At 34.4% G+C, this 24,487-nt stretch overlaps 1 protein-coding gene across 4 annotated transcripts; it reads right to left on the bottom strand.

Annotated features, from left to right (window-relative positions):
- Positions 1–482: 482 nt before the first annotated feature.
- ptprc (protein tyrosine phosphatase receptor type C) lies at positions 483–23,492 on the bottom strand. Of its 4 annotated transcripts, XM_032572423.1 has the most exons (31): positions 23,188–23,492; positions 18,074–18,088; positions 15,723–15,896; positions 15,335–15,568; positions 15,144–15,167; positions 14,697–14,969; positions 14,368–14,601; positions 14,158–14,271; positions 13,805–13,936; positions 13,545–13,685; positions 13,012–13,188; positions 12,008–12,213; positions 11,846–11,906; positions 11,629–11,737; positions 11,380–11,417; positions 9,422–9,531; positions 9,144–9,234; positions 8,619–8,695; positions 8,145–8,181; positions 7,960–8,057; positions 7,705–7,830; positions 7,446–7,603; positions 6,682–6,817; positions 4,385–4,534; positions 4,008–4,098; positions 3,335–3,471; positions 3,062–3,187; positions 2,836–2,958; positions 2,559–2,716; positions 2,275–2,410; positions 483–1,449 (listed from the first exon to the last, which is right to left on the bottom strand). In XM_032572423.1, the coding sequence occupies exons 1-31, from the start codon at positions 23,243–23,245 to the stop codon at positions 1,141–1,143; spliced, it is 4,053 nt and encodes a 1,350-aa protein (XP_032428314.1). In that variant the 5' UTR covers positions 23,246–23,492; the 3' UTR covers positions 483–1,140. The 4 variants fall into 4 exon arrangements, with proteins under 4 accessions (XP_032428314.1, XP_032428315.1, XP_032428316.1 ...); XM_032572424.1 differs by lacking the exon at positions 15,723–15,896 and having other exon boundaries at positions 1,141–1,449; XM_032572425.1 differs by lacking the exons at positions 15,335–15,568; positions 15,723–15,896 and having other exon boundaries at positions 1,141–1,449; positions 23,188–23,491.
- Positions 23,493–24,487: the final 995 nt, after the last annotated feature.

Below are 24,487 nucleotides of genomic sequence, written 5' to 3' on the forward strand. Positions count from 1 at the left end.
GAAACACTTTTCTCTTGTGTCTTAAATGTTGTAATTGTTTGCCTTTACAGTCACAAACTGATTACAAAAAGTAATATTTATCAAAGGAAGTAAATATGTGTTTTTTGGGGTTTTTTTTAGGATTTTTCTTCTTGTTTTTTACAATTCCTTGTGACAGTAAAATAAATTTTTATCAAGTCTGTGTGGGATTTCTCCATGAAATTAACAATCTCATTCACAAACAGAAGTGAAAGTATTACCACATATTTACCGATATTAAATTGTGTTCAACTATGTTAGTGAACATAAAGTAATCCATCAGAATTAGTCTGGTTGAGAGTTTATTATGTTTAAATCATAATGTGGGCAAAATTAAAAAAATCTTTGAAAAGTAAGTCAAAATCAGTCATTTTTCAAGTACAACTTCATGATTTATTGTTGATGTTGGCAAGCGAAGTTTTCTCATACTCCAAAAAATGTTTATATACTACATGACACCCAGAGGATTTTAATAAAATATTGTTTATTTCTGCTGGCAGAAAGAATATAACAATTTTTTCAGTATAGCACAGAAATGAGAAATAATTAAACATGTCCCTTTGAGAAAAAGTGGAAAATATGTTTTGGAAATCATTAGTACTATAATAATAAGCAAGTCTGCATAAATAAAACATTTTTCATTGTATTTCAGAAAGGAAATACAGTAGTAAATAATGAAATTTGAACTTGACAGCTAAATTATTACGATATGCCAGATGTACAATATGTAAAGGTAGACTGCAGTGTGTGAAAATAGCGAGAAACTAAAATATAAACAAAATTTAACCTTACACAAACTTAGAGTACCAAACAAAAAAGCTAATCTAATGTGTATTTAAACTTCATCTTGATCCATAGTTTGACAACAGCAGTTCTATTACCTTTCCCAGCAGGAAAAATAACCTTTTACTTAGAAACTTTATAACTTATAGAAGTTCAAAATATGGAAGTAAGCATCAATATTTAATCTAATTCTTTCTAATTTTCACTCTCCATCTCATACTGAGTAAAATCTTTACACTGTTTATACATTCATAATGTATTTTTTTATTTATTTATTTTTTATAAAAGCATAAAACTGAAGTATTAAAGACTCAGGAATAAATGTGTCCCCTCATCATCTCAGACCTCCACAGTGACTGTGGGGCCGTTGCTGGATTCCTCCTGTGGTGTGGACTCCTTTGCGGGTTCCTCTTCTTTCTTTTCCTTTTCACTCTCAGCCACCAGAGGAGTGCTCTCTGCCTCCGCCTGCTGGTTGCTGCTGGTAGTGCTGGCTGGCTCCTCAGCCTTCTTCTCTTCTGGCTGCTTTTCTGCTTCTCCGGCTTTGGTTTCGTTAACAATTTCAACACTGGCGACGGCTGCACTCTTTACTTCCCCATTCTGGACGGGGAAGGCGCCCTCTAGAGCCTTGTAAAGGAACTGGTACTGCTCCTGAAAGTGATAAGGACGAATTTTACAGGAGAGCGAAAGACGTATTGATGCTGCTGAGGTTTTTACTGGAGAAGAAACTTATCAAGAGTCACAATGGTGCAATTATGACAATTAAACAGATTTTAAAGTCCATCCATAGTGCCAACAATTAGTAGAAAAGTCATCTACTCATATCTAGTGTTATAAAAATCTAATCAAAATGTCTAAACTTATCATTTAATTTGATATTACACTGAATATTTAAATTTTAGTTTATATTTAGATGATGGCTCTTTTGCTGCAATTGCTTACCAGGACACTTTTTGAAGTTGAGAATATTTTTGTTTTAATAATACATCCAAAGCAAATATACGCCTTTGATTAGAAAGGTTTAGTTTGGAGACGTGATTTAAAAAATAATGATAATTCAGAAAGTAGTAGCTAGAAATGTTGAATCTGTTAAAGCGAGATCATTTGTAAGATCATTTTAAGAACATAACATAAATTTATGTTATGTTATATTAATCAAACATATAAATTGTTTGATTAATATGCAATCAAACAAGTTGCGTATCCTGCTGCAAGCTCTGTTTGCAAGCTTTTAAACAATCAAAAATATTAGAATGGTTTTATTAGGGGGTTATTTATTTATTTCAGTTATTTATTTTTTAAAATGTTAAATTTCATGTATTTATTCCCATTATACATAGTATTGGCAATAGCATTTTAGAGTTTTATGTAATGCTTATTTATTGATTATTACTAAAGTAAAAATAACCAGCAAGAATAAAGTAATAACTCTTCTAATGTCGTTACAACCTATAGGAGTGAAAAATGTGCTTGTACCAGGCTGGTGATCATCCCCTTCCTGTCCTTGCGTAAAGTTTTGACCACTTGGAAAACATCAACCAGCTTCTCAGTCTCAGCGCTGTCCAGCAGATTCCACAGACCACAGAAAATTCCCGAACGTGTCGATCCGTCACTGAGGAGATGAAGAACACATATTAAAAAAGCTGCTGGTCATTAAATTTTGTCTCTTTATGTTGCTGATCTATTCAGAATTAGCTTTACGTTTTTATCAATAATATCTAATTACTGAACAGCGGCCGGTTTGCGGGAGGCTGCCTTACTTGCAGTGGACGAGAATCGGCATCCTCTGGGATTTGCTGCCGACGCAGCTGCGTTTTACTTCCTTTGCCACATCTACGAGTTCCTGCGGTTTCTCTGGCAGACCTGTGCCCTCCCACTTCAGGAACTGGAAATGTTTCACCTGCCGACTATCTTTTCGCTGTTGACAGAGTTGTTTTCATTAAACAAACACATAAAACCAAACCTACGAGTAAAATTAATGCATAGAATTGGTACATATGAAAAAGTGGCAGTCATAAAGTCCAGCTCTGATGTTACCTTGACATGTCGGACCAGCATGGTGCGGGTGATGAAAACTGGAGTAATTTCTGTACTTGAAACTTCTACCTCAAAATCTCCAAACGTCTCCTTTTCTTTTCTCCAGTACAGAGGTTCACCATCCTGTCAACAAGAGCAGACCAAAGAAAACAAGATCATTTACTCTAAACACTCTTTAAACGTGTGCAAGGATGCATGATAAGAAGTGAAAGAGGCTTTTTTTTACCTCTTTGTGCTCTGAAAGCATGACAATAGTGGATAATTTCTTCTGGTGAACCATCGACCAGAAGTCGGTGAAGGAGACTGGCAGTGGATCCTGGGCTGTGATCAGAGAACGAGATCCCCAGTAACCCTGAAAAACAGATTAAAAACAGTAGAAAACAGATTAGAAACAGTTCAGTTCAAACAATCAGAAAGTAAAACTGGAACAAAGATAATCAGCCCTCCTTTTTTTATCTAAAAAACCTTAATATATTTACAGGTGAGAATAATAGCATACATTAATGTGGGAGGCATTGATGTATCTAATGGAGTCTTCGTCTTCTTCATCCGACGAGTCCTCCGGTTCTTCATCATCAACTTCGCTGTCCTGACTGTTGTCTTCTCCTGTCCTCAGTAACACTCGGTTGTAATCATCTGAAGATGGGAGGTTTAGAGATGGACGTTGAGACACAAGAGAAACGGATAAAAACAAATAATTTTGAAGAAACACAACCAAGACAGATGTAGAGTAGAACATCAGTAAATTAGGTCGTCTTCCTAGTTAACTCAGGTTGCTTTTCATAGTGGCTTTCAGCTCATTTGTTGACATTCGGATGATTTACCATTTATCAGTTTAGGTCAGACCAGTTTGCTGGCCAGTCCAACACAGTAAAGCTTTGACTCCAGCTGCAGTCCACACCTTGTGAACTCTCACAAACGTTTTAATTGACTTTGCTTCACTATCCTATGAATGCTGAATTTATGCATTCATGGTTGACGGTCCATCCTTTCTTTATCCGCACTTTTTCCTTCCATTCAACTTTTCATTAATATGACTGGATATAGCGCTCTGTTAACAAACGTCTTAAGCAATGTTTTTTGTGGCTTACCACCAGTGTGGAAGATGCCTGTTACTGGCAATTTTTGAAGATATTCATATTTATTAAGATGCTCCTGTAGCAGATACTTACATGGGATAACAGATGAAGAGCGATTCATCTTCTTGTTTTCTTCTGTCATCCCTATATTACAGGTCCTCCAGTTTTTAAAAGAAGGGAGTCGCTGAAATGCAACACAAAGATTTTTTAAGTGGTACAAAATAAAAAGTAATTTAAACTGGAATGTTTTCCATTTAGGCTCTAAAAACAGACTGGAAAGAGACTAATGTGGACTTTTTAATAATGACAAAAGACGTTTAATCAATGCTTTTTAAAATTACAAAACAAAATGATGAATCCCTCACTTATGCCATCTTATTTCAGATAACTATTGTACAAAAATAGTTAAACTAGCTTAATAAATAAGCTTTAGATAAATAAATGTTTCAGGAAAAAAAAATAAAGCATACCTCAAACTCTTCCTCCATAAGCGTGGGTTCGCTGTCGGAGTTCTTCTGTTTGAGCGTGTTCAGCATGCTGTGCAGCTCCGACAGAGCGATCTCTGTCTCTCCAAACTGGTTGTGCTCCAGTAAAGCCTGATGGATCAGGATGTACTGGGCCTGCAGATGACACAATTAACCACATAAACCCCCAAATAACAACCAAAACATTTATTGATTTACTGGATTTACTCCTTTTATTAAACTGAAGTTTTTCTTTTTTTTTCTTCACTGCTGGTTTCACTTTGAAACAAACCATCAAACATCAAAATGGCTGACTCTCCCATGTGATATCAGTGATAATTTTTTTTCTTGAAAAATGTAAATATTATGTCACATAACGGAAAAAGAGATGGCAAATATAGTGCCTTGAAAATTTATACCGCACAGCTTTGTCTCCTTTGACTATACCATTCTAATACATAAATATGTTTTGACCTAAACTTTTCCAGGCTGTATGCTTAACATCTTAAATAATTTGCAGCTTTTTCCCACCATAACCACATTTTTTACTGTTAAAAAATATTCATACACCCCAGCAGATTTAGATTTTAAATTCAATGTACCGTAATCTTAATCTTAACCAATATGTTTATTCTGACTGAGCTGAAAAGAAAAAAAGCAAAAAATCAACTGTGTCTGTATTTGACACATATCTCACATAAAGGTAAGTGACCACAATTATTCATCAGACTGAGAGTCTGTGGGAGAATTCAATGACCTGCTTCATTCGGATTAGGTCATGCTCCTCTAACACTCGCTAACTACCCAGATTAAGTGCTGTTTACACCAACTCAACAGGGGAAAAATAGCAGCTCTGTGGTTTGCTTGCTGCAAGTCATTGCTAAAAGCACGCTCAGTGAGGCCCTGTGGCTTCACACAACTCAGGAAGCACTGAAAAGCCATTTCTGAATGCCTTCTAATTCCAGCGACAACAGTAAAAAGCGAAACAAAAAAATACAAAATGGTTCCCACAGTGAAAAACCAATGAGGATGTTGGAGAAAGCCAAATGTTACACTGGTGCAACTGATGGTGTGAGACATGAAAAAAACACCCAACAAGGATCATGATCAAGACCTATCCTGGAGAAAACGAACCATTCCAGTAGCAACATCTCAAAGCAGAGAGTCAAACGGACTCAGCATAATGCTGGACTCCAAGGCTACAGACTGAGGAGGAAAATACTTCTGAGAGTAAAGCACAGCTTTTATAAGATCTTATCTGGTGTTGTTTTGTGGTCAGACAATACAAAAGGGTAATTGTTTTGACACAATGTTGTATTCTTCATTTGGTATAAAAAAGCAGAAACATTTAAACCAAAGAAAAATCCCCAACGATTATGGTGATAACGGAATAATTTAGTTTTTTTTCAGCTAACGAGACCTGATCAAAGTTATGGACATAAAGAAAATACCAGACCAAGAGTTCTGACGACAACATCAGGCAGCCTGCAATGAAAATCTGATCTTTTCACACAATAATGACCTGAAACACACAGCAAAGTGTTTTAAAAGTGATTTGCATAGAAATATTAATATTTACAGAGTTCAGACTTAAATCTGATGGAGTATTTGAGAAAAAAAGATTTATTAGCAGTTATGAGAAGGTTTTGGCTCCTGCCATTAGCAAAAAAGGTGTTTCCACTGATTACTGAGAATGTTACAAATACTTTTAGAAATGCTTTGTTTTTGGTCCAATTTGTTTATTTTTATTCTGAACAAAAATGTTAGAATATTTTAACAGCTGTGTCTCAATTTCAAATAAAAAGAAACTTCATTAGTTAACTAAAAATAAATTTAAATATTACAGTATTTGATATTAGCTCCATACATCTATATTTTTTATTCAGAGGTACAAGAATAAAAGGGTATGAATACATGGATATGCCATTTATTTGCAAAAATTCCCATAAAAATACACATAAAGTTGTTTTTGTAATGTGGAAAAGTATTGTTTGTACTGTTTCAATGCATTTTACATGTAAACAAAAGCATTTTCATCTCTAATTGTGATGTTTGTAGGCAAAATATTATTCCTTGTTCTGTCCCTGCATGTATAATAAATGCCATAAAATGGATTAGATTGAATGTGTTTTTATTTATTCTTTACTAAATATATCATTCTTGGTTTTCAAATACATTAAATGTTTTTTCCAACTTGTTTTGTGTTTAATTTTATTGGATATTGCTTTATTTACACCCAGGACTTTGATCAGTTCATTTTTAAATATGCTTTACGATGATTGGATGCGATCTGCTGGTCCTACCTCCACTTGGACCATGAGGCATCTTTGTCTTCGAAGTTGGACAACGTATCCGTAAATGTCCATCCTGCCCTCGGCTTCCAGACCCTCCATCATGGCATCGATGCCGATGTAGGTGCCGGTTCTGCCGACTCCAGCGCTACACAGAACAGAAATAACAGTGTGTTAATTTTAAATACTACACTTTGTTTGAAAGGTGCAATGGAGAATTAAAAGTAAATAAGAGAGATGAGATTAGACCTGTCACAATAACAAATTTGCTGGATGATAAATTGTCCCAGTAATTATTGAGATAAATCATAATATTGTTGTTTTGAGACTGTTTTCAACTAATATATTGATAATACTATAATAATGCAAGTTCGCCCTCTCAATGGCCAATAAACTTTAATTTTGTAAAAAGCACTCGAACGCGAAGATATTGCAAATATCCAAAATTAAATATAATAACCAAAAACAACAAATAAGAAGGAAATAAAAAAATGCACTAAAATAAAACCATCAATAAAATGGATTATGTACTCTCTGAAAACAAAATATCCCTTCAAAATTTATTGATCAGATTGGAAATTAGGGAGCTAATTTTAAATTTATAATGCAATTAATTAATTCATTGATCACTGCGACAGACTTAGATGAGACCATCGGTCCAAGTCTTTTGCAGACTAAACATATGATAGTAACAAAATTCAACAAACTTCAAAAAAATCTGGAAATAGATTAAAAGAATGAGAGTATTTTAAATGACCATTTGATGTTCTACATGCCTGCAGTGAACAACGATGGGGCCGCTGAAGACATTCTTGAAAGCATTGACCCGCCGCCTCAGTTTCAGGAGGAGGTGCGGTTCTCCTGGGACGCCGTGGTCGGGCCAGCTCATGAACTGGATGTGAGTCACTTCCCTCTCCAGGTTCTTCTCTCTCTTCTGCAAAGTCAAACATAAATAGCTGTATAAACACCTCCACACATCCCTGCAGTGAAATTCTGAAGCGTTATTCCTTTCTTAGTGTCTGAACACAGACTCACGTTAGTCAGGCTCAGATGGCGGATGGTGTAATCTGGGCAATGTTCTTCTGAGGTCAGCTTCACTATGAACTCCTCGTAGATCTCAGTCTCTCGATCAAGAGAAGGCCAGTACTGGGCACACTTGATCTGCAAAACAACAATTAACCGACATTAGAAGGTTAAATAAAATTTATACATTTGGCAAGAGATGAAATGTGTTATAATTGTCAATTATTTTTCTCAAAATTAAACATTTCTGCAGTTTGAGGTTCTCACCCTGTTTCCTTCTTCACAGCGGGTCACCATGACAATAATGGACGACTGCTGCTCCCAGACCATCCTCCAGAAATCGCTCACAGTTTCGTCCTTTGGTCCTGCAACAAACACACAGAAACACAGAATAAGACGTGTTACACTCTGTGGGCACTTTGTAGCAAAAGAAGAGGAAAATAAGACTTTACCTTGAGCTGCGATGTATTTTTTTGGCTCCTTGTATCCCTGCAGGAAAAAGAACATTGTAGTTATAAATAATAAAATTGTTGAATGTTGTAAAAAATTTTTCTCTTGTAGAAGTTAGTGGTGTTACAGTTAAGAAAAAAATGATTAATACTTAAATTTAGATTTAAGTTACTTCCATTCAACCAACATATTCATTTAGAGAAAATGCCTGTTTTTATAAACAATGTATTTAAAAAAAATTAATATTGAATTTTTTCTTTTATTAGCCTTTTCAAAAGTAAAAAGAAAAATATTTCCAGCAATTAAAACTTTGTTATAACTGCTGAATAGCTTTATGCGTGTTTCCAAGATTTGAGTTGGGGTCTATGCCACTCCAAACTCTTAGTATTAATTTCATTCAAAAGAAACATGTTGGTAACATTATGTTTAAACCTAAATCTGCCAAGATTGTGAATATAATTTAACGTTTAACGTACGTCAATGAAGCTGGCGTTAATATAGTCACATCCTGCTTCTCCGTTTCCTGTGGCCAGTTGGACGCGGTTGTAATCATCTAAATGAGAGCACAGAAAAAGAGAAATGAAATGCATCACACAGTAGATTTTAGTTCTTCATACCCACAGATAACAAAATTGGAGTGTCTGATATTTATGCAGATGATCTTTAAGTTAAATTTTGAAGTCTTGATGTAATCTGCTGCAGACAATAATAAACTGTAATAAACTCATGTAGCTTTGGTCATTACAAGAATAAAAAAATGACAGGCATACAACTTCTGCAAATATTTAAATACATCTGAATGAGCCAAGACGGTGGGTTCGAGTTTGGTCTCCCTGTTCTGATGTAATCACTTTATGACAATGCTGCTCAACAATGCATGGAGTAAAGAATGCATCTTTAAATGAGTTTAAATCTAACGGCCAAAATGTTACTGTATGTCTGATATGTGTGAAGCAGTGCAAGAAATAGCTCACAGGTGTTGCATCATTTCTCTCACTCACATGGCAGGATGTCCACATAGCGGTTCTTTGGGGCGTTGCAGGCCTTCTTAGCTTCTTTCACTACGTATCTTGAGAAGATTCTGGGAATGCTCTGCAAACAAAAACAAGTTTTATGTATAAAAAAAACCTACTCAACGCTTCAACATTAAGACTTATAATATTCTGGTTCCTTCATTCATTAAATTAATAAATTATGCGCATGATATGTAGTTATATTTTCTGAGAAATAAGTTAGTTATATAAATATTACTATGTTTATCTAAAAGATGAGTTATTACCTGAAATTCCCCCAGGAAAAGCCTCCCTTCATCTGCTAGCTTCCTTTTATAGGTTTCCAGCAGGAGTTCTGCTGGAATCGGTTCAACAGGCATCAAACTATCTTCATCATCTACAACAGAAAATAAGACGACAAACATTACCAAAATTCAGCAACTCTTCATCTGACGCTTATCATAAATAGTTTGTAAAAATATCTTAAATCTTTGAGTGATTTAAACTGTATCATAACTTGTATAATAAAGATTAATCAATGTGTTTGCTTTGTTAAAATGTGAACTAATGTAGAGAAATAGTTAAGGGAAAACAGAGAAGCTGAGGTGACTAAGTTCAATTTATTTATTTATTTTAAATAAATGTTTTTTTTGTGTGACAAACAGGTAAGAATAAAAAAGCCTTAGCTGTGAATAATATTCTTAGACAACAGTAGATATTGTAGGGATATATGATGTAACGTGACTCGTTATTAGTAGTGAATTAAAGTCCCATTTGACCATATCATAATAAAAAATGATTAATTATCTTAAAGTAAACTTCTAGGCTTTTCTATACTTGGGTTAATTGTGATATGAGTTGCCAGTTTTAATTTCTTTTTATCTTAAAAAAATATTTTTGAACTGAATTGAACTGACTTGCTATAAGCTTAATTAAGAAATGAAATCACTGGAGGGTTAAAAAGTGGTGACAGTGACAAGATTGAATAGAGATTATTAACCCAGACACTCCAGTCACACTATTACACATCTGCTATTATATTTTAATATTGCATTAACTCACCTCGTTGTAATCAAAAAGTGCTGCAGTTTTCCCCTCATCTGCGTTTGAGTCTTACATAATTTATTTAATCTGAAGCTAAATGAGTCTGTCAAGGATTTTTATTGGACAAGTCAAAAAGCCATAAGTTTTACTTCATGTTGTTACAAATATTTTCTGCTCTCATCATGATTTCCATTATTTATTGGATGAGAAAACTACTGAAATTAATAAAATGAAGATTTGACCTGATATAAACAATCTGTAATTAAATGGAAATAAAAAAATGATAGCATTGTTTTAGAACTAGAGGTTTGAATGTAGATAACAAGCAACAATTGAGAAAAATGGCATTAATATGGAAAATGTATTGAGCCAACAGTGGGTGACTTAGCTGTGAGAATATTCATACTCATTGAAAATTTTTTATTTACTACGGGACGTATAAAAACCTCACTAATTCATGATTAATTTTTTTACAGCTTTAAAGAGTATTTTCAACTTCCAAACTGTTCATACTGTTCAAACTGTTTCTAATAGAAAAAGTTTGTGTGTTTCTGTGAATGGAGTTGATGTGTGGAAAAGTTTGAGCTTAAAGTGGAATAATGTCCAATAAAAACTGAGTTTAAAAACAGAAACACTTGGAACATGACAGTCACAAAAGATGAAGAAGATGTTTGAAATTTGATGAATAATTCTGTCCCTTATTTGCTACTCCCTTATAAATCAAATTTTGTAATTAAAATTGTTAAATAACATACAGGCTAAGTGGGATAAATTAAGTTACACCTCCTCCAACCTGTTTTTGAATATGTAAACTAAATCACTTAAACTGTGACTATGTTGTTACTTTATTTTATTTGCTTGTATTGAGTTTCAGATTACTTTCTCTGTCGTTATATCTACATTTTACATCCATCATCACAACAAAAACAACCTGCTAAATGATTCTGCATCATAATACTGTGTTTTTTGTAACTAATTCTTTAACTATACTGTTGTACTCTTGATCTCAAGGAGTTTTTGTTAAATAAAGGTTAAGAAGAAGAAGAAGATAAGCAGCATGTGACAGTAACTATAGGAAGCTTCAATTGTATCTGAGCCTCACTACATTGACATAAAAGGAAGGATAAAAACACAGTTTAAGAAAAGTAAAAAGACAAACAGAATTACATCATAATGAATACAATTCATAAATAATACTCACTTCCTTGGGCAATTAGTGACATGTTTTCAGTCAGATCACTGCAAAGAAAAGACCAAAGACATGTTTCAAAGAAAAAGTAGGATGATAAAATGTGAACATGAAAATTGTTTCATATACTAAATGAAATTCTAACAATAAAAATAGTAGTTTGCTATAAACAGTTTCTTAAAAGCCTATTTAAAAAAGTCCACTACAGTCACGACTGAACAAAGAGCAGAACCAGCTGCTGAGGAAACAAAATGTCCTTACTGGGACTTTCTGTTTTTCAACACGTAGATCTTATAGAGGACCAGAAGAAGAGCCACAGAGGTGATGATGATGAGGAAAACCAGAAATCCAATAAGAGCTTTGTCATTATCTAAGAAATGATATTAAAAATCGAACCATTTAAGAAGAAATTTGTAGAAATGCATTTGGAAAGTGTGAACATGTGGAAGGAAGCATGATTTAATGAAATGGTACGTACATTTAGTGTCAGCCTGTTGTTGCACAGGTGAGCTGGTAAAATCTCCGTTGAAAGTAAACACCTACAATAACAGAATGCTTCTTGTTAGATTTCAAAACATAAAATTAAGTTGAGTAATAAGATCAGAATTTATTCACGAAACAGACCCTGATTATTACAAACCTCCACTCTGTAGGTTTTTAAGTAGCTCAGATCTTCAAATTTAAATTGACATGTTTTGCTGTTCTTTCTGCTGCCAGTAACACCTTGAAGTTGTGCACTGAATATTCTGTCTGGTCCATTAAAATCCATGTCATTTAATGAACATGTCACTTCGATCTTATTGTTCTCTGGAACTGTCACGACAACATTATGAGGTTGTTTTGGTACTGAAAGAAGAGAGAGGATAAATATCAAGACACACATGGAGAGGAAAATCTTAAATTTCTATAAGAACCTTAGAAACAAACCAAAACATAAAAAAGATTTAAAAAAAACATGACCCAAGTTTGTAATTGACCAAACATTGAACAAAAAATTTAAAATATCTGACTTATTTTAACTTACTATGACACCGTAATGCAGATGGAGTTATGTTAATATTTTATCTGCTGTCCAAAATAAAAAAAATATTAAGAGAACTCAACATTGCTACATTGTTTTTTGTTGTTTTACCAACCATATTTGATTTACAAACATGGATTTCTCTATTATCCAGCACAAAGTCACACCAGCTTTGCGTTAAAGCTGGTGTGACTCTCCAGGTTTAGACATAATAAAGATGAATTTCTGGGTCTAAACTATCTTGTTATTATTCCTGTCTCCACAGAACTTTACAATGATGGAATATGTTGAGATGCATTTTGTGTTTTGAAAACAATATAACTTTTTTGCATGAATGGAAAACCAGATGAAAGAATAATGACTTTCAATACTGTAATAATTCAACTGAATTGCAATAAAATTCATTTAAAAATTAGATTCGATGAAGGATTGACTGTGTGTCTAAATTTATGACTTAATTTGTTAATTGAATTTCCTAACAGATAACATTTACTGTTTATACCCTTAGCCAAACAAAGCATAAAAACAAAGAAACACACAAATTTATATCAAATTAATTTAAAACAGATAGTGTTTGTAGATTGTATTATTATTTCAAAAACCACTTTTTCTTGGTTACTTACTTCCAGACTTAGTCTTCTCTGTAACACTTGTTTCTCTAAAACCACCTCGTCCAGTGTAGCTGGAATGAACTTCACAACTGTAAACCCTGAATGGTTTAATTCCTCTGGTGAAGACACACGTTGTTCCTTTAGGTCGAGTAATAATTCTTTGTTCCATTGTAAAATATCCTCCATCACCTGTTTTGTGATTGGTTTGACAACAGCAGCTTGTTATAAAAGATATTTATAATCATGAAAATTATTAATATGTTGAAACAGAGTTTGGTCTGTTTTTCATGTTAAACATTAAATAAAGAAACATTTCCAATAAAATCATCCACAGATCACTGATAGTTTAGAGTCACGGCTTCACTGATCACATCTGGTTGTTTTACACATTTTTATCTCCTCTTGTGTAAAAGACATAAAGGTGATAAATTTACAAATGTTACACTAATCAGTTTATTTTAAATAGAAGTTGTGCTAATCCAAATGTATTAACATTATTTAATGTAAATATAATATGGAAGACTAAATCTACTCATTTCACTTGCCTTTCTCTTGCTGACAGCTGCAGTGATAAGAGAGATCATCCAGTTTGTTGAGAACATTTTGACAATTATCACTCATCGTTTCCCAGTTTAGCTCAATGGAAGTACTGGTTGAACTGGTCTTCAGGTTGTTTGCTGTAAAATCTGTTGCAATAAAACACAAAAACAATAAATAATGTCCTGATAATGTTTTTCTCTCCATGTTGTGTTAGTAACATAAATTTGTTCTTATTTCCAGTGAAATGCAGTAAATACCAACTCACCACAGTCAATGTTGAACTGGACAGGTGGAAGTGTCTTATTTATGGAGCCATTGTTCATCTTGATGTCACCAGTACAGCTGTAGTCTGTGAACGGCTTCATGTCAGAAAGTTCAACAGATTCATTGTTGATTCCTGAAGAAACACAAACATTATGTCATTTCTGCAGTGATTGCTGTCTGTATATTGACAGTGATCAGCTGTTTGCTTCATTCTTTACATTTTGACACAATTTACAAAGAGAAAGGGTTAAAACATTTTGGAAAATATTTATAATGTATTGTTAAGGCAGAATATGTAGTTTTCTACTCCAAATAGTTTTTAAATTGTTTTTCATAGATGTAGTTTTTACTCACCTGAACATTTATACTCAACACTGAGATCTTTACAGCTTGAAGGTAATTTTGTGTTTATCTTTGCAGGAAGTTTATCAGGTTTAATCTGGTTTATGTCATTTGGATTAATAAAATCTGAAGAATAAAAAAAAAAACAGTTTAGTGTAATTAATATCACATCCACAGATTTGATAATTATATTAATTATTATTAATATGTTTTTGTTCATACCAACATTGAAGTTTTCAGATATGGTAAATGTGGCGTTTGAGCAGTTTTTTGTAGGGAACTTCAAAACTAAATCTGAACACATGTCGTCATAAGCATGTTTGAAACGATATGATCCATTGTCAAAGTCTTCAATTGAAACCTTGTTGTTTTCTGATAGTAATTTGCTGATGTTCCAATGACTTCGGTAACAGAAATATCCAGGAGAGCAGGAACCGTTTTTAATTTCTTCTTTAGCTGAAACACAGAAACAACATTTGTCTCAGTTCTACACAGAATCTCATTTCAGTCAATAATAAAAGTAAAGATAAAATATGAAACATTTTACTCACTCATTCCAGTTGTTTTTGTTGTTGTTTTATTTTCAGTTTTGTTGCAGGATATTTCTGTACCATTGGAGCCACTAAATGTGACATTTAGCTCATATTCAGTGCACGGCTTCAGAAGTTTCATCTCATGAGTTGAGTTTTTACTGGTGGAGGAAAAATTATTTTTTCTTTCAAATGGACCTCCGACCTCAGCAACATATATGATGTAGTCACCAGGAGTGGAATCTGTCATCTTTATCTTTAGGCCAAACTCGACATTCTCAACACTGTAGGAACCTGCAAAGCAACAGTTTTAAATTTGAGCTCACATAAAACCAAACCTAAAGTTTTTATCTCAAGCTGTTAGAATTAAATTAAAATGTAAAACCAATTCTTTTGTTATTATACAATCTCAGAAAAAAAGAGCACCTTTAATAAACAATTGTTCAAAACCTCAAATCTGATACTCACACTTTGGATCTGTTGTGGGTTCAGCTGCAAGAGGGAAACATGAAAAAAGTAAAAAAGCTGAAACACATTCTCAAACCATCTTAAATCTACAGTTACCTGATCTCTGTCTTGGCAGACCTGCAGTCTGTAATCCATAGTTTGTATCTTAACAAACTTGTTAAAGTCTAAAATTTAATATTTAAAGTTCCAACCTGTGGTGGCAGTCTTGGTTGTGCTTGGATGAGGTGAGGGAGTTGTCTGAGAAAGTGACTGGTTGGTGATTGAAGTCTCATTTGAGATGTTTGCAGGTGAGGGAGTTGTCTGAGAAGATGACTGGTTGGTGATTGAAGTCTCATTTGAGATGTTTGCAGGTGAGGGGTTTGTCTGAGAGGATGGTTGCTTGGTGGCTGAAATCTCTTTTGAGATGCTTGGAGGTGTGGTACCGACTGCAGGTTGGAGAGCATGCGGAGGTCACCATCAAGCTGAAGAAATCCACTACCAAGTTTCTTACCTTCTACGATTCTTTAAGAACAACTAATTTTATCATTCAAAAACTAACACAACTTTCTTAAAACCATAAACTAAAGCTGAATACATTACCAATTGTTTTGGTTGAAGAGCTTGGAGGATTTGAGGTGGCGGATAGAGAGGTGAGTGTGGGTTTGATAAAGGGGGAAGGTTTGGAGGTTGCAACAGTTGGTGCTGCTGGGATGCTTGGAGGTGAGGTAGCAACAGGTGTAAGAGAACCTGCGCCAGTGTGTGGAGGTGAGGTGGCTAAAAATATAAAAATCAACATCAATAACAGTTCTTCTTAAAGTAAAGAATTGAATATTTAGGTGAAGGAACTGATCCTCTCCATCCTCAATGTTTTACAAGACATTTGCTCAAAGATATTTAAAAATGTACTGTAGATAAAATGTGAAAAAAGTTGATTAATTGATTGGAGTATTTATAATCTATCTATATAAAAAATAAGAAATGCTCATTAAGAAAAAATCTATTGCATTTAAATACTTACACAATGTCCACATTAATGTACAGCGTTACTTTTATGGAGTTAAACCTAAAGTTAATGTCATGATGCAGATTCACTGAAAATAGGAAAACTCTTGAAACTGTCAATGAACCAACCTAACATCTGGATTAAAAACTCATTAAAAACTGCTTTTTAATTATCTCACCTCAAACTAAATGTCTAAATGTCATCTACATCACTATAGGGTAAAGCAGGTTCATTTTAAGAGCATCATTCATGTACAAGTTGGTCCAAAGTTTGTTTTTTTGTGACACAAAAAGAGAAGCAAAAAATGGTAAAGCATAAAAGCATGAAAGCATTGGAAAAGAGAAAGAAATGTTTCATTTTTTTCATCAAGAAGATTCTTTGATCAAAAGCTGCTGGGAACAAAAACATTTTTTGAATTTAAAGAAGCCAAAAGTTTCACACTTTTTCAGGGAGTTTCTTCTAGATCTAGAGAGCATAGAGACTAAATGCTGTCTTTACTTGTTTAGTTCTGGTCCTGCAGACACAGAGTGAGCAGTTCTCTGAAAACCTGAGGAGTCTGCATGGTTTATACTTGATCATCAACTCACAAAGACAATTTCATTATTTATAGACCCACCAACAGACAAATCTGTTCCTGTGTTATAAAAATGCATCCTTACTTAACACCACCTTTTGCAGGTTTTAGTTTATTGTTAAAAATGATCTGGTGAACCACGACTCTAATTTATTTTACCTTTGAGACATTTCCATTTTCCATAAAACATCTGCATGTAAAAACTATAAGATGCTCTGTAGTTTTTTCCAATGACTTATAGATTTAATCTTAGATTTATTGTTTATTGTTGGACAGCAACATCATGCAACATATTTGTCTTGGCAGGTCTGGATAAACAGAAATGAAAAATTCACTATAATTTGAAAAAAACAAAAGCTTAGCAAATTATTAGCACACAATGTAAATGTTAGCTGCAAAGCAAAATTTAATGAAATGAGCACAGAAGTGAGTTGTTTCACAGCCTGTCATAACTGGGGGTATGTTCAATATCTGGAGTAAATTCACAAAATAATTTTGTGCATTTACAAAATTATTTTGCAAATTCACAAAATAATTTCTGTCAATTATTTTGTGAATAATTCACAAAATAATTAACAAATCTACATTAAATCTACAGGTGATTTCTGTAGACTCTGCTTATAGTTTTCACAGGATTCTGTTTATTCAACTGATAACTGATGTTAAATTGACAGTTTCATGATAAAAACTTACTTTCAACGCTGCACATAAAGCAGGTTAAGTTTGTGCTCATTTCAGTAAAACGTTCAACAGGTCTCTGAGCATGGGCGGTTCTGCATTGGAGCAAACAGGGGCCAGTGTCTCTGTAGAACTGATCCTGGCCTTTATTATGGACCCGGTACTGAATAAATAATAAATACATTTTAATGGTGATGTGCGCTGACACAAAAACTGTAACTAATTGATCCCTTGAACCAATTTATGTTTTTATCTTCACAGTTTTACTTTAGAAATAATTTAAAAATGAAGGTATTCACTTTTAGCTTCAGCTGTTTTTAGGATAAGACCACAGTTTTCATCTTCTAGATCAAGTGTCTGCAACCTAAAGCTCCAGAGCTCCAAGTGGCTCTTTGGCTCTGTGTTTCACTTAATAATAATAAAACAATTCAATATTGCCCTGTTTTTGTTGTTGTTCTTTTATTCTGCATCCCCATGAGAAAACACTGGCCCCCCTGGTAAGTTTGGTCTAGAACCGCCGCTGTCTCTGAGTCTGGTGGTTGTATACAAACACATTGTAGGAAGACTGAGTTGCTTTAAAAGTTTGGGCAACATGAAGCAAAGCTGGTGGCTTTTAGGAACTAAATATTTGTATTTAATGAATAAATACATATTTAACCAAAATTTTATTTTGGCTAAATATGAATCACTACTTACTTTTGCTCTCTTCACCTGAAAATATAAAAAGAAAAGAAAATTATGTAAAGAAATCATACACACCATCACACTAAATAAAACAAGCAACAGTTTTTGTTTTATATTTCATTCATCTGGGATCATTTTCTTTTTGTTAAAAACAAAAGAAAAATGTGAAAGCATTATCAGCCCGAAAGAGGAAGATGGCCGCCTTATCTGGATGAGGCAGCTCTGTCAAACCTGGTTGCCTTGACAACATGACAGAACCACACTTGCTATTTCAGTAAGCAAACCACCACTTCCTGCCTTGCACTAACATGTAGACACCCAGTACTTACAATACTGCTGTCCAAACCACCACTCATGAATAAAAACTAAACAAAACGGAAAAATCTGAATAAAATTTTAATTTAAATAATTTGTATGATGTATGTTGGGTCTCTGTTTTTAGATCTCGTTGAGGTTGATGTATTTATTATTTTTAAATGCTTATTTAAACACAATTTAAAAAGAATAAAAACAACTTTAACTAATATTTTAACGTCTGTTTTAAGCGTCCCACAGTGCTTCAGTTTTCCTCCTGACAGAAGTGATGAACAATGTGATCAGGGTCTGTCAGACAAAGAGAGTCAGGATGTGGTTTGGTGCGTTGTTGTTTCACAGCTCTGAGCAGAGATGCACGCTCTCTGCAGTGACATTTCACCCCCTCGTTCAGACTCACTGTGTCAGTTATTAGAGCACTGGTGAGAAATGATTCAGTTAGTGAGGGAAGAGGTCGATCTGCGCCTCTGCTCCACAAGCAAAAACTTCATTATTTTAAACAGTTACAGGAAAAATGTTGAATATTTAGCAGAACAAATGTGGATCTAATCTCAAAGTTAATTTTAGTTAATGACTAACTGAGGGTTATGCTGCTTTTAATCAGTTCTCTGATAAGTTAAACAAGTGAGAAATCAATCTAAAATGACTGGATTATAACTCATTTCCTATATTCTGTGTTGGTTTATCTAAAAAAAAAAAAAAGATACATAAGAGTTATAAAAAGGAGAATAGACCTTTAGGTTTTTGGGAATTATACATCTTAACTATTTTTTAACTTTCCTGATCTATTTGATTATTCTACAGGTAAACAGCACAAAACTAAATGAAATGTATGAAAAGTATACATTAGTTTCTACACTTCTGTGGCCCAAAACACACAGGTTGTAAAATATGTGTGTTCAAAACAAAACTACAGAGTAGTTTGTAACTACTGAAACATCAAGGCATCATTACCATTCTGTTTATTGGAAACTCTCAGTTTCCTCTTCATTACCTTTGATAAATAAACAACAAATATCTAAAAATTAGAATTTGTCTTAAAAACAAACCAAATAATACAGGATTTATTAAAATAACTAACAAATTATTGTTGTTTTAGAAACAGAAAATATAATTAACAAAATTCATAAGCAGAGATTTAAATTAATAAGATTGAAAGTATTTATTAAATTCATTCACTAAAAGGAATCAGGAATCACCACAGGACTAAAGAAAACAAAGCAGAAATTAGAAAATACATCATTTCATATGTGTTCTGCTCCTTATTTACAGTTAAACACAAAATTATTAATAATCCCGACAGACTTTGATTTTAAATTCTGTCTTTTAACTAATAATTTTGATTCCGACTGGAAATTAGAAAAATAACAAAACAACATAAGAGTGGTGTTAATTTAAATATATATATATATATATATTTGTATTTATTGACATTTTATTTAAAATATATATATTTATATTTATACCCTTCTCTAATTAATGTGAAATATTTTCTTCATTGGCAATACAGCAATAAAACCCTACTCGTAATTACTGACCGGATTTTTACATGTTTTCACTGTTTTTATTATTTATTATTGGAGATGAGCTTCAGCTAGTCTTTTACGTTGGAAGGCCTCATGACCATCACCCTAATATTTTGCTCTCTCTACAGATCCAATATGTTAATTATTCTTAAAGTGAGAAGAAGTGTGTTGGTAAAATTTAAACCCACATTTTAAAATGTCAAGTGTTCGTGAAGGAACTGATAAGAAGAGAGAGGGGTGGGTTACTGATATACTGAAAATCCATTATTTCTACTTTACAAGCTTAAATTTAGGTTCAGCATTTGCAGCCAATCTCATGCCTGTAAAATATCGTAATCTAAAATGTACCAACTGAAGATTCTGTGATGAAATTTAAAATGATCACCTCCCTTACACTGACAGATGGTTTATGTAAAAAAAGAAGATGTTTACCAACGGATTAGAAGAACTGCGTGATTTAGTTCAGGATTGTTTACTGTTATCATTATTTGAGAAGCCAAAAATGTGAAGTTTATATAATTGATTGCAGAAACATTTTTGGTTATTTTTCTACTCAGAACAAATCTAGAAAAGTATGACAAAAACTTATAGTTTGTTAAATTGTTCATTACCAGATTGTTACAATCTTTCAGCCTATTGTCTGATAACTCATACTTTATTTATAATACATTCCAAGCTAAAGTAAAAGCACCGTAAATACTGATAATGTGTTAATAATGAAGTAGGTTTTGAATATTTACACTATTATCTGTACATCTAACAAAATTACAATTGTCTCTTTATTTTAGTTTAACTGTTCAATGTTGTTTAAGTGTTTAATGAGCAACATTAAACAGTGTATGTTGTTTAATGCTGCTCATTGTAAGACTGCCCCTACCTTGAGTTTATTTAAAACAAGGTTAAAAACCTTCTTATTTGACGGTGCCAATTCTTACATTTTTTTAATTCTATTCATTCACTATATTGAAAATTTTAATGTTCATTTTTAATCCGCTTGATTTTTTTAATGTTGTTTTTAATTTTCTTGTACAAACACTTTGAATTGTCTTTGGCTGAAATGTGCTATATAAATAAAGTTGCCCTGCCTTGCCTAAGAGAGTTTGGATAATTAGTTAATTTTTTTGTCATTGTAAAATATTTTTTCTCCCTAATAATAATGTGTCTGTCCATCATTATCGGCTCACATCAGGGCCCAAACGTGTACAAAGCACAGGCAAGCTCTAAGCTACATTAAAGATAGTACAGTAAGGCCTAACATTATGAGAATATAAAAAAAAATATTCAAAACTTGCCATCTTTAACATTATTTTCCAGATTTTCTTTAAGATCAACTCATTTCAGCTGTTTTCAAGAACGTAACGTGAAGTTTCTGTCGTCCTTTTGAGTACTCTCTGGTCCACTCTCCGCAGGGCAAAGTGTGAAACAAATGTGTGATTTCCACACTTTCGTTTTGTTTAAGTGAGATTTAGAAGATGAAGAAAATAAAAGAAGAACAAAGTCAGAGTGTGAAAGTGTCTGAAGTAACAAACATCTGGACTTCATTTAGTCATTTGAGTTTGACCTTCTGCAAAAGCCTGAATGAAATGTGTGAATGAGTTTCTCATATTCTGGATGTTTTTGTGTCTCTGGTTTATTTTCTCTTGTTACGCCTTTTTGTCTTCTCGCAGAAAAGGCCTTTTATTATGTTCAACAGTTCTGACCTCACTTCTTCATTTTTCAGACAGTTCCCATTTCTTTGTCACGAAAACTAAAGCTCGCAGCGCTCGACCCGGCCCGGCCCTGCCAGGAAGTCAAGGCAGCCCAGAATGGAACAAGGAAGTGGTCACAGCTCCGTCCCGCTGCAGCTACTGCAAAATGCATGTTAAGAGGCGCACATTCGCCGGGTAGCATTAAGGAAATGAAAGGCCTTTGCTCTCTTCATTAAAATGTTGGAAAACCTTAAAAATGATCAAGTGAAAGTAGAAAAATGGCTGAACAATGTGGTTTTTAACAGAATTTATATTTAGGAGTATTTCAGGTTCCAACTTTGGTTAAACTAGAATAAACTAAACTAAATATCAGCTGAAAATGTTTTATTCATTCTTTAGAACAGCTGTCCTTACTTTAATTTATTAAATAGAGAGTTACAAAACAAGAAAGGGGAATATTTACATAAATAAAAGACATCTGTTGTTGTGGTGCTCCATAAAGACACACCTAACACAGCCTTGCTGAAAATACTGTACAACTTGCAAAAAAAAACAAGCGACAAACTCTGACCCTGGCTGCAGAAAAAGACAAGAGAGCGAAATAATAAAAGAAGCATTTATTTCAGCTCGTGCGCACAGACGTCTCCCTAAAATAGAAAAAAGATGTTTGATGTGTTGAACGGTAGCAGAACTGAGTGCTGCTGCAGGCAATGAGGTGAGCCTGCACACCTTCTGCATGCATCCACGCACACACACGCAAACATCCCGCCCCCCTCCCCCCCCACACACACGCACACATAGATGTTTGTCTTAATCCAATACCGACAATGACAAAGGTTGAAGTGAAGAGCTCGCAGGGACACACCCCACAAGACAAAAAAAAACTATCGCAGATAGACATGTACACACCTCCACCCACACACACACACACGCAACCCCACTTACAGTGTAGGATCACACCATTACACACATGCACAATGTCAAAGCAGAACAGAAACATGATTGCAAAAATTCCCTTCGCTTTTACGGCGTGTTTTAACCAGCATCATCTTATTAACTGCAGCCTTTGATTGAACATCAGTGTTTATTCTTTTGCCAAAGGCGGCTGATAAAACCTGTCACTTTTCAGCTCCTCACATCTCACAGATGTGCGGCTCTACTGTCTGCAGTTCGTGGGGGTTGGAAAAGTTTAAGAGAGGTGAAGCAGCACAAAAGCAGAGAAGCAACTCAAAGGTTTGATATACTGTAGCTTGTCATCCCTGCCCTCAGTTTAAATGATTACATTTTGTTCGCTGATGTTTTCCACTTCTTTTGAAAGAAAAGCTGATGACAGATTCATGTCTCACTCCAAAAAAAATCCACCTTTTACCATAAACACCATCACACACCAAACAACAATCTGCTGCAAGTTCAGAAACTTAACTAAGGAGGTTAGACATCATCGCGTGAATGTTTTTCTTTTTTTAAAGGAAACTCATTTTTAGACAAACTGTCAGTAGACAAGAGTGGTACACAAGAAGACAATGAATGCATCACTTCCCTCCTTACAACCAGCTCATAAAAAAAGCTTCACTTTTATTATATTTTTTGGAGTACTTACAGCAAGCCAAACCAACCATCAGGACCAGCAAGATCATCAGACCTCGGAGACCCGCCATGTCAGGGGTGTAAGGGTGTGTGTGAGCACCCACGATTCAAGCCGAGTCGGGTCCAAAAGAGGACGAAGAACAAATCGGACGCCAAACCTAACCTCTATTTCTAATATAAACCCCCTAAACGTTGATTTGTTTCAAACTACATTCGCTTTATCTGTCTTATCAGAAGACGCAGCTTCCTGGACTTGTTCCCCAAACCCTAAACCTTGCTTCTGGTTTCAAGTGAAGCAAATGGGAGTGATGTCACACAGCGAACTGAGAGCCTGCCTTCACCTTGGCTGTCAGTGGCAGGAAGTTTCATTTCAGCTACGCCACCAAGAACAGGAAGCCATCTCTTGTCTGATCTTCGCTTGCTTTTGCTTAAGTGTGAAAACACTTCAACTTACAGGAAAAAAAAAAAAACATGCTCACGGAGCAGCTACTAATTTTCATATCTTAAGGATAACATTTGCTGGTTTTCGGTAAAGTGGCAGATTGAAAATTAGAAGAGAATCCTGTACACATTGAGGACTTTGGGTTTTTGTCAGATGCTCCTTTAAATAAAAGGGCCTGAAGAAGTGAAATTTCTCAGAAGACCTTTTGGATCTTCTCATTGACTCCTCCTCACAAAGCAGCTAACAGGCCCATCGATGCTCGCTCATGCACCAACATCGTGCCGTGCAAGCTGCGGCCCTTCCGCTTGCACACTTTCCTCCATGTTTTGATTTCCCGCTCTTCTTCCAAAGAGACAGACGAAAAAAGAAAACACGTGGCCACTGGCTGCAGAAGGGAATATCTTAATTTCTGCTGCTCATTTTGTGTGAAATAGCTACATTTATGAGCGCTTTCAGATCTCTTCAAAGTCATTGATTGTGCAAGTTGTTTGATCATCACGCTTTGCCCCGAAGCTTAAAATGCTTTACTTCTGTTTACATACACAAGAAAATGGGGGATAAAAGGGGAAGAAGAGGAGTAAAAACTCTCCGGGGAGCCAGGCTCTCACACCGGGTGGTGAGCTGACGTGAATCCAGATGAAATGAGGCTTTTCATACGTTTTTAATGCAATAATACACGGGACTCCTTTTTAGAGCTTAGATAATTGGAGCTGAGCTGACAGAGTTTTACTTGATCCTGCTGTGGGTTTACACCAGGCTCTGCATGGTGGCAGGATGATATGAATCCACACCATATCCTGTCAAACATCTAATATTCTTTTTATTTATATTAAAGAAGAAACTTTCTTTTACAGCTACAATTCAGTGTAAA

This window comes from Xiphophorus hellerii, chromosome 9 (genome assembly GCF_003331165.1).
Source record: "Xiphophorus hellerii strain 12219 chromosome 9, Xiphophorus_hellerii-4.1, whole genome shotgun sequence".
Taxonomy (NCBI): Eukaryota; Metazoa; Chordata; class Actinopteri; order Cyprinodontiformes; family Poeciliidae; genus Xiphophorus; species Xiphophorus hellerii.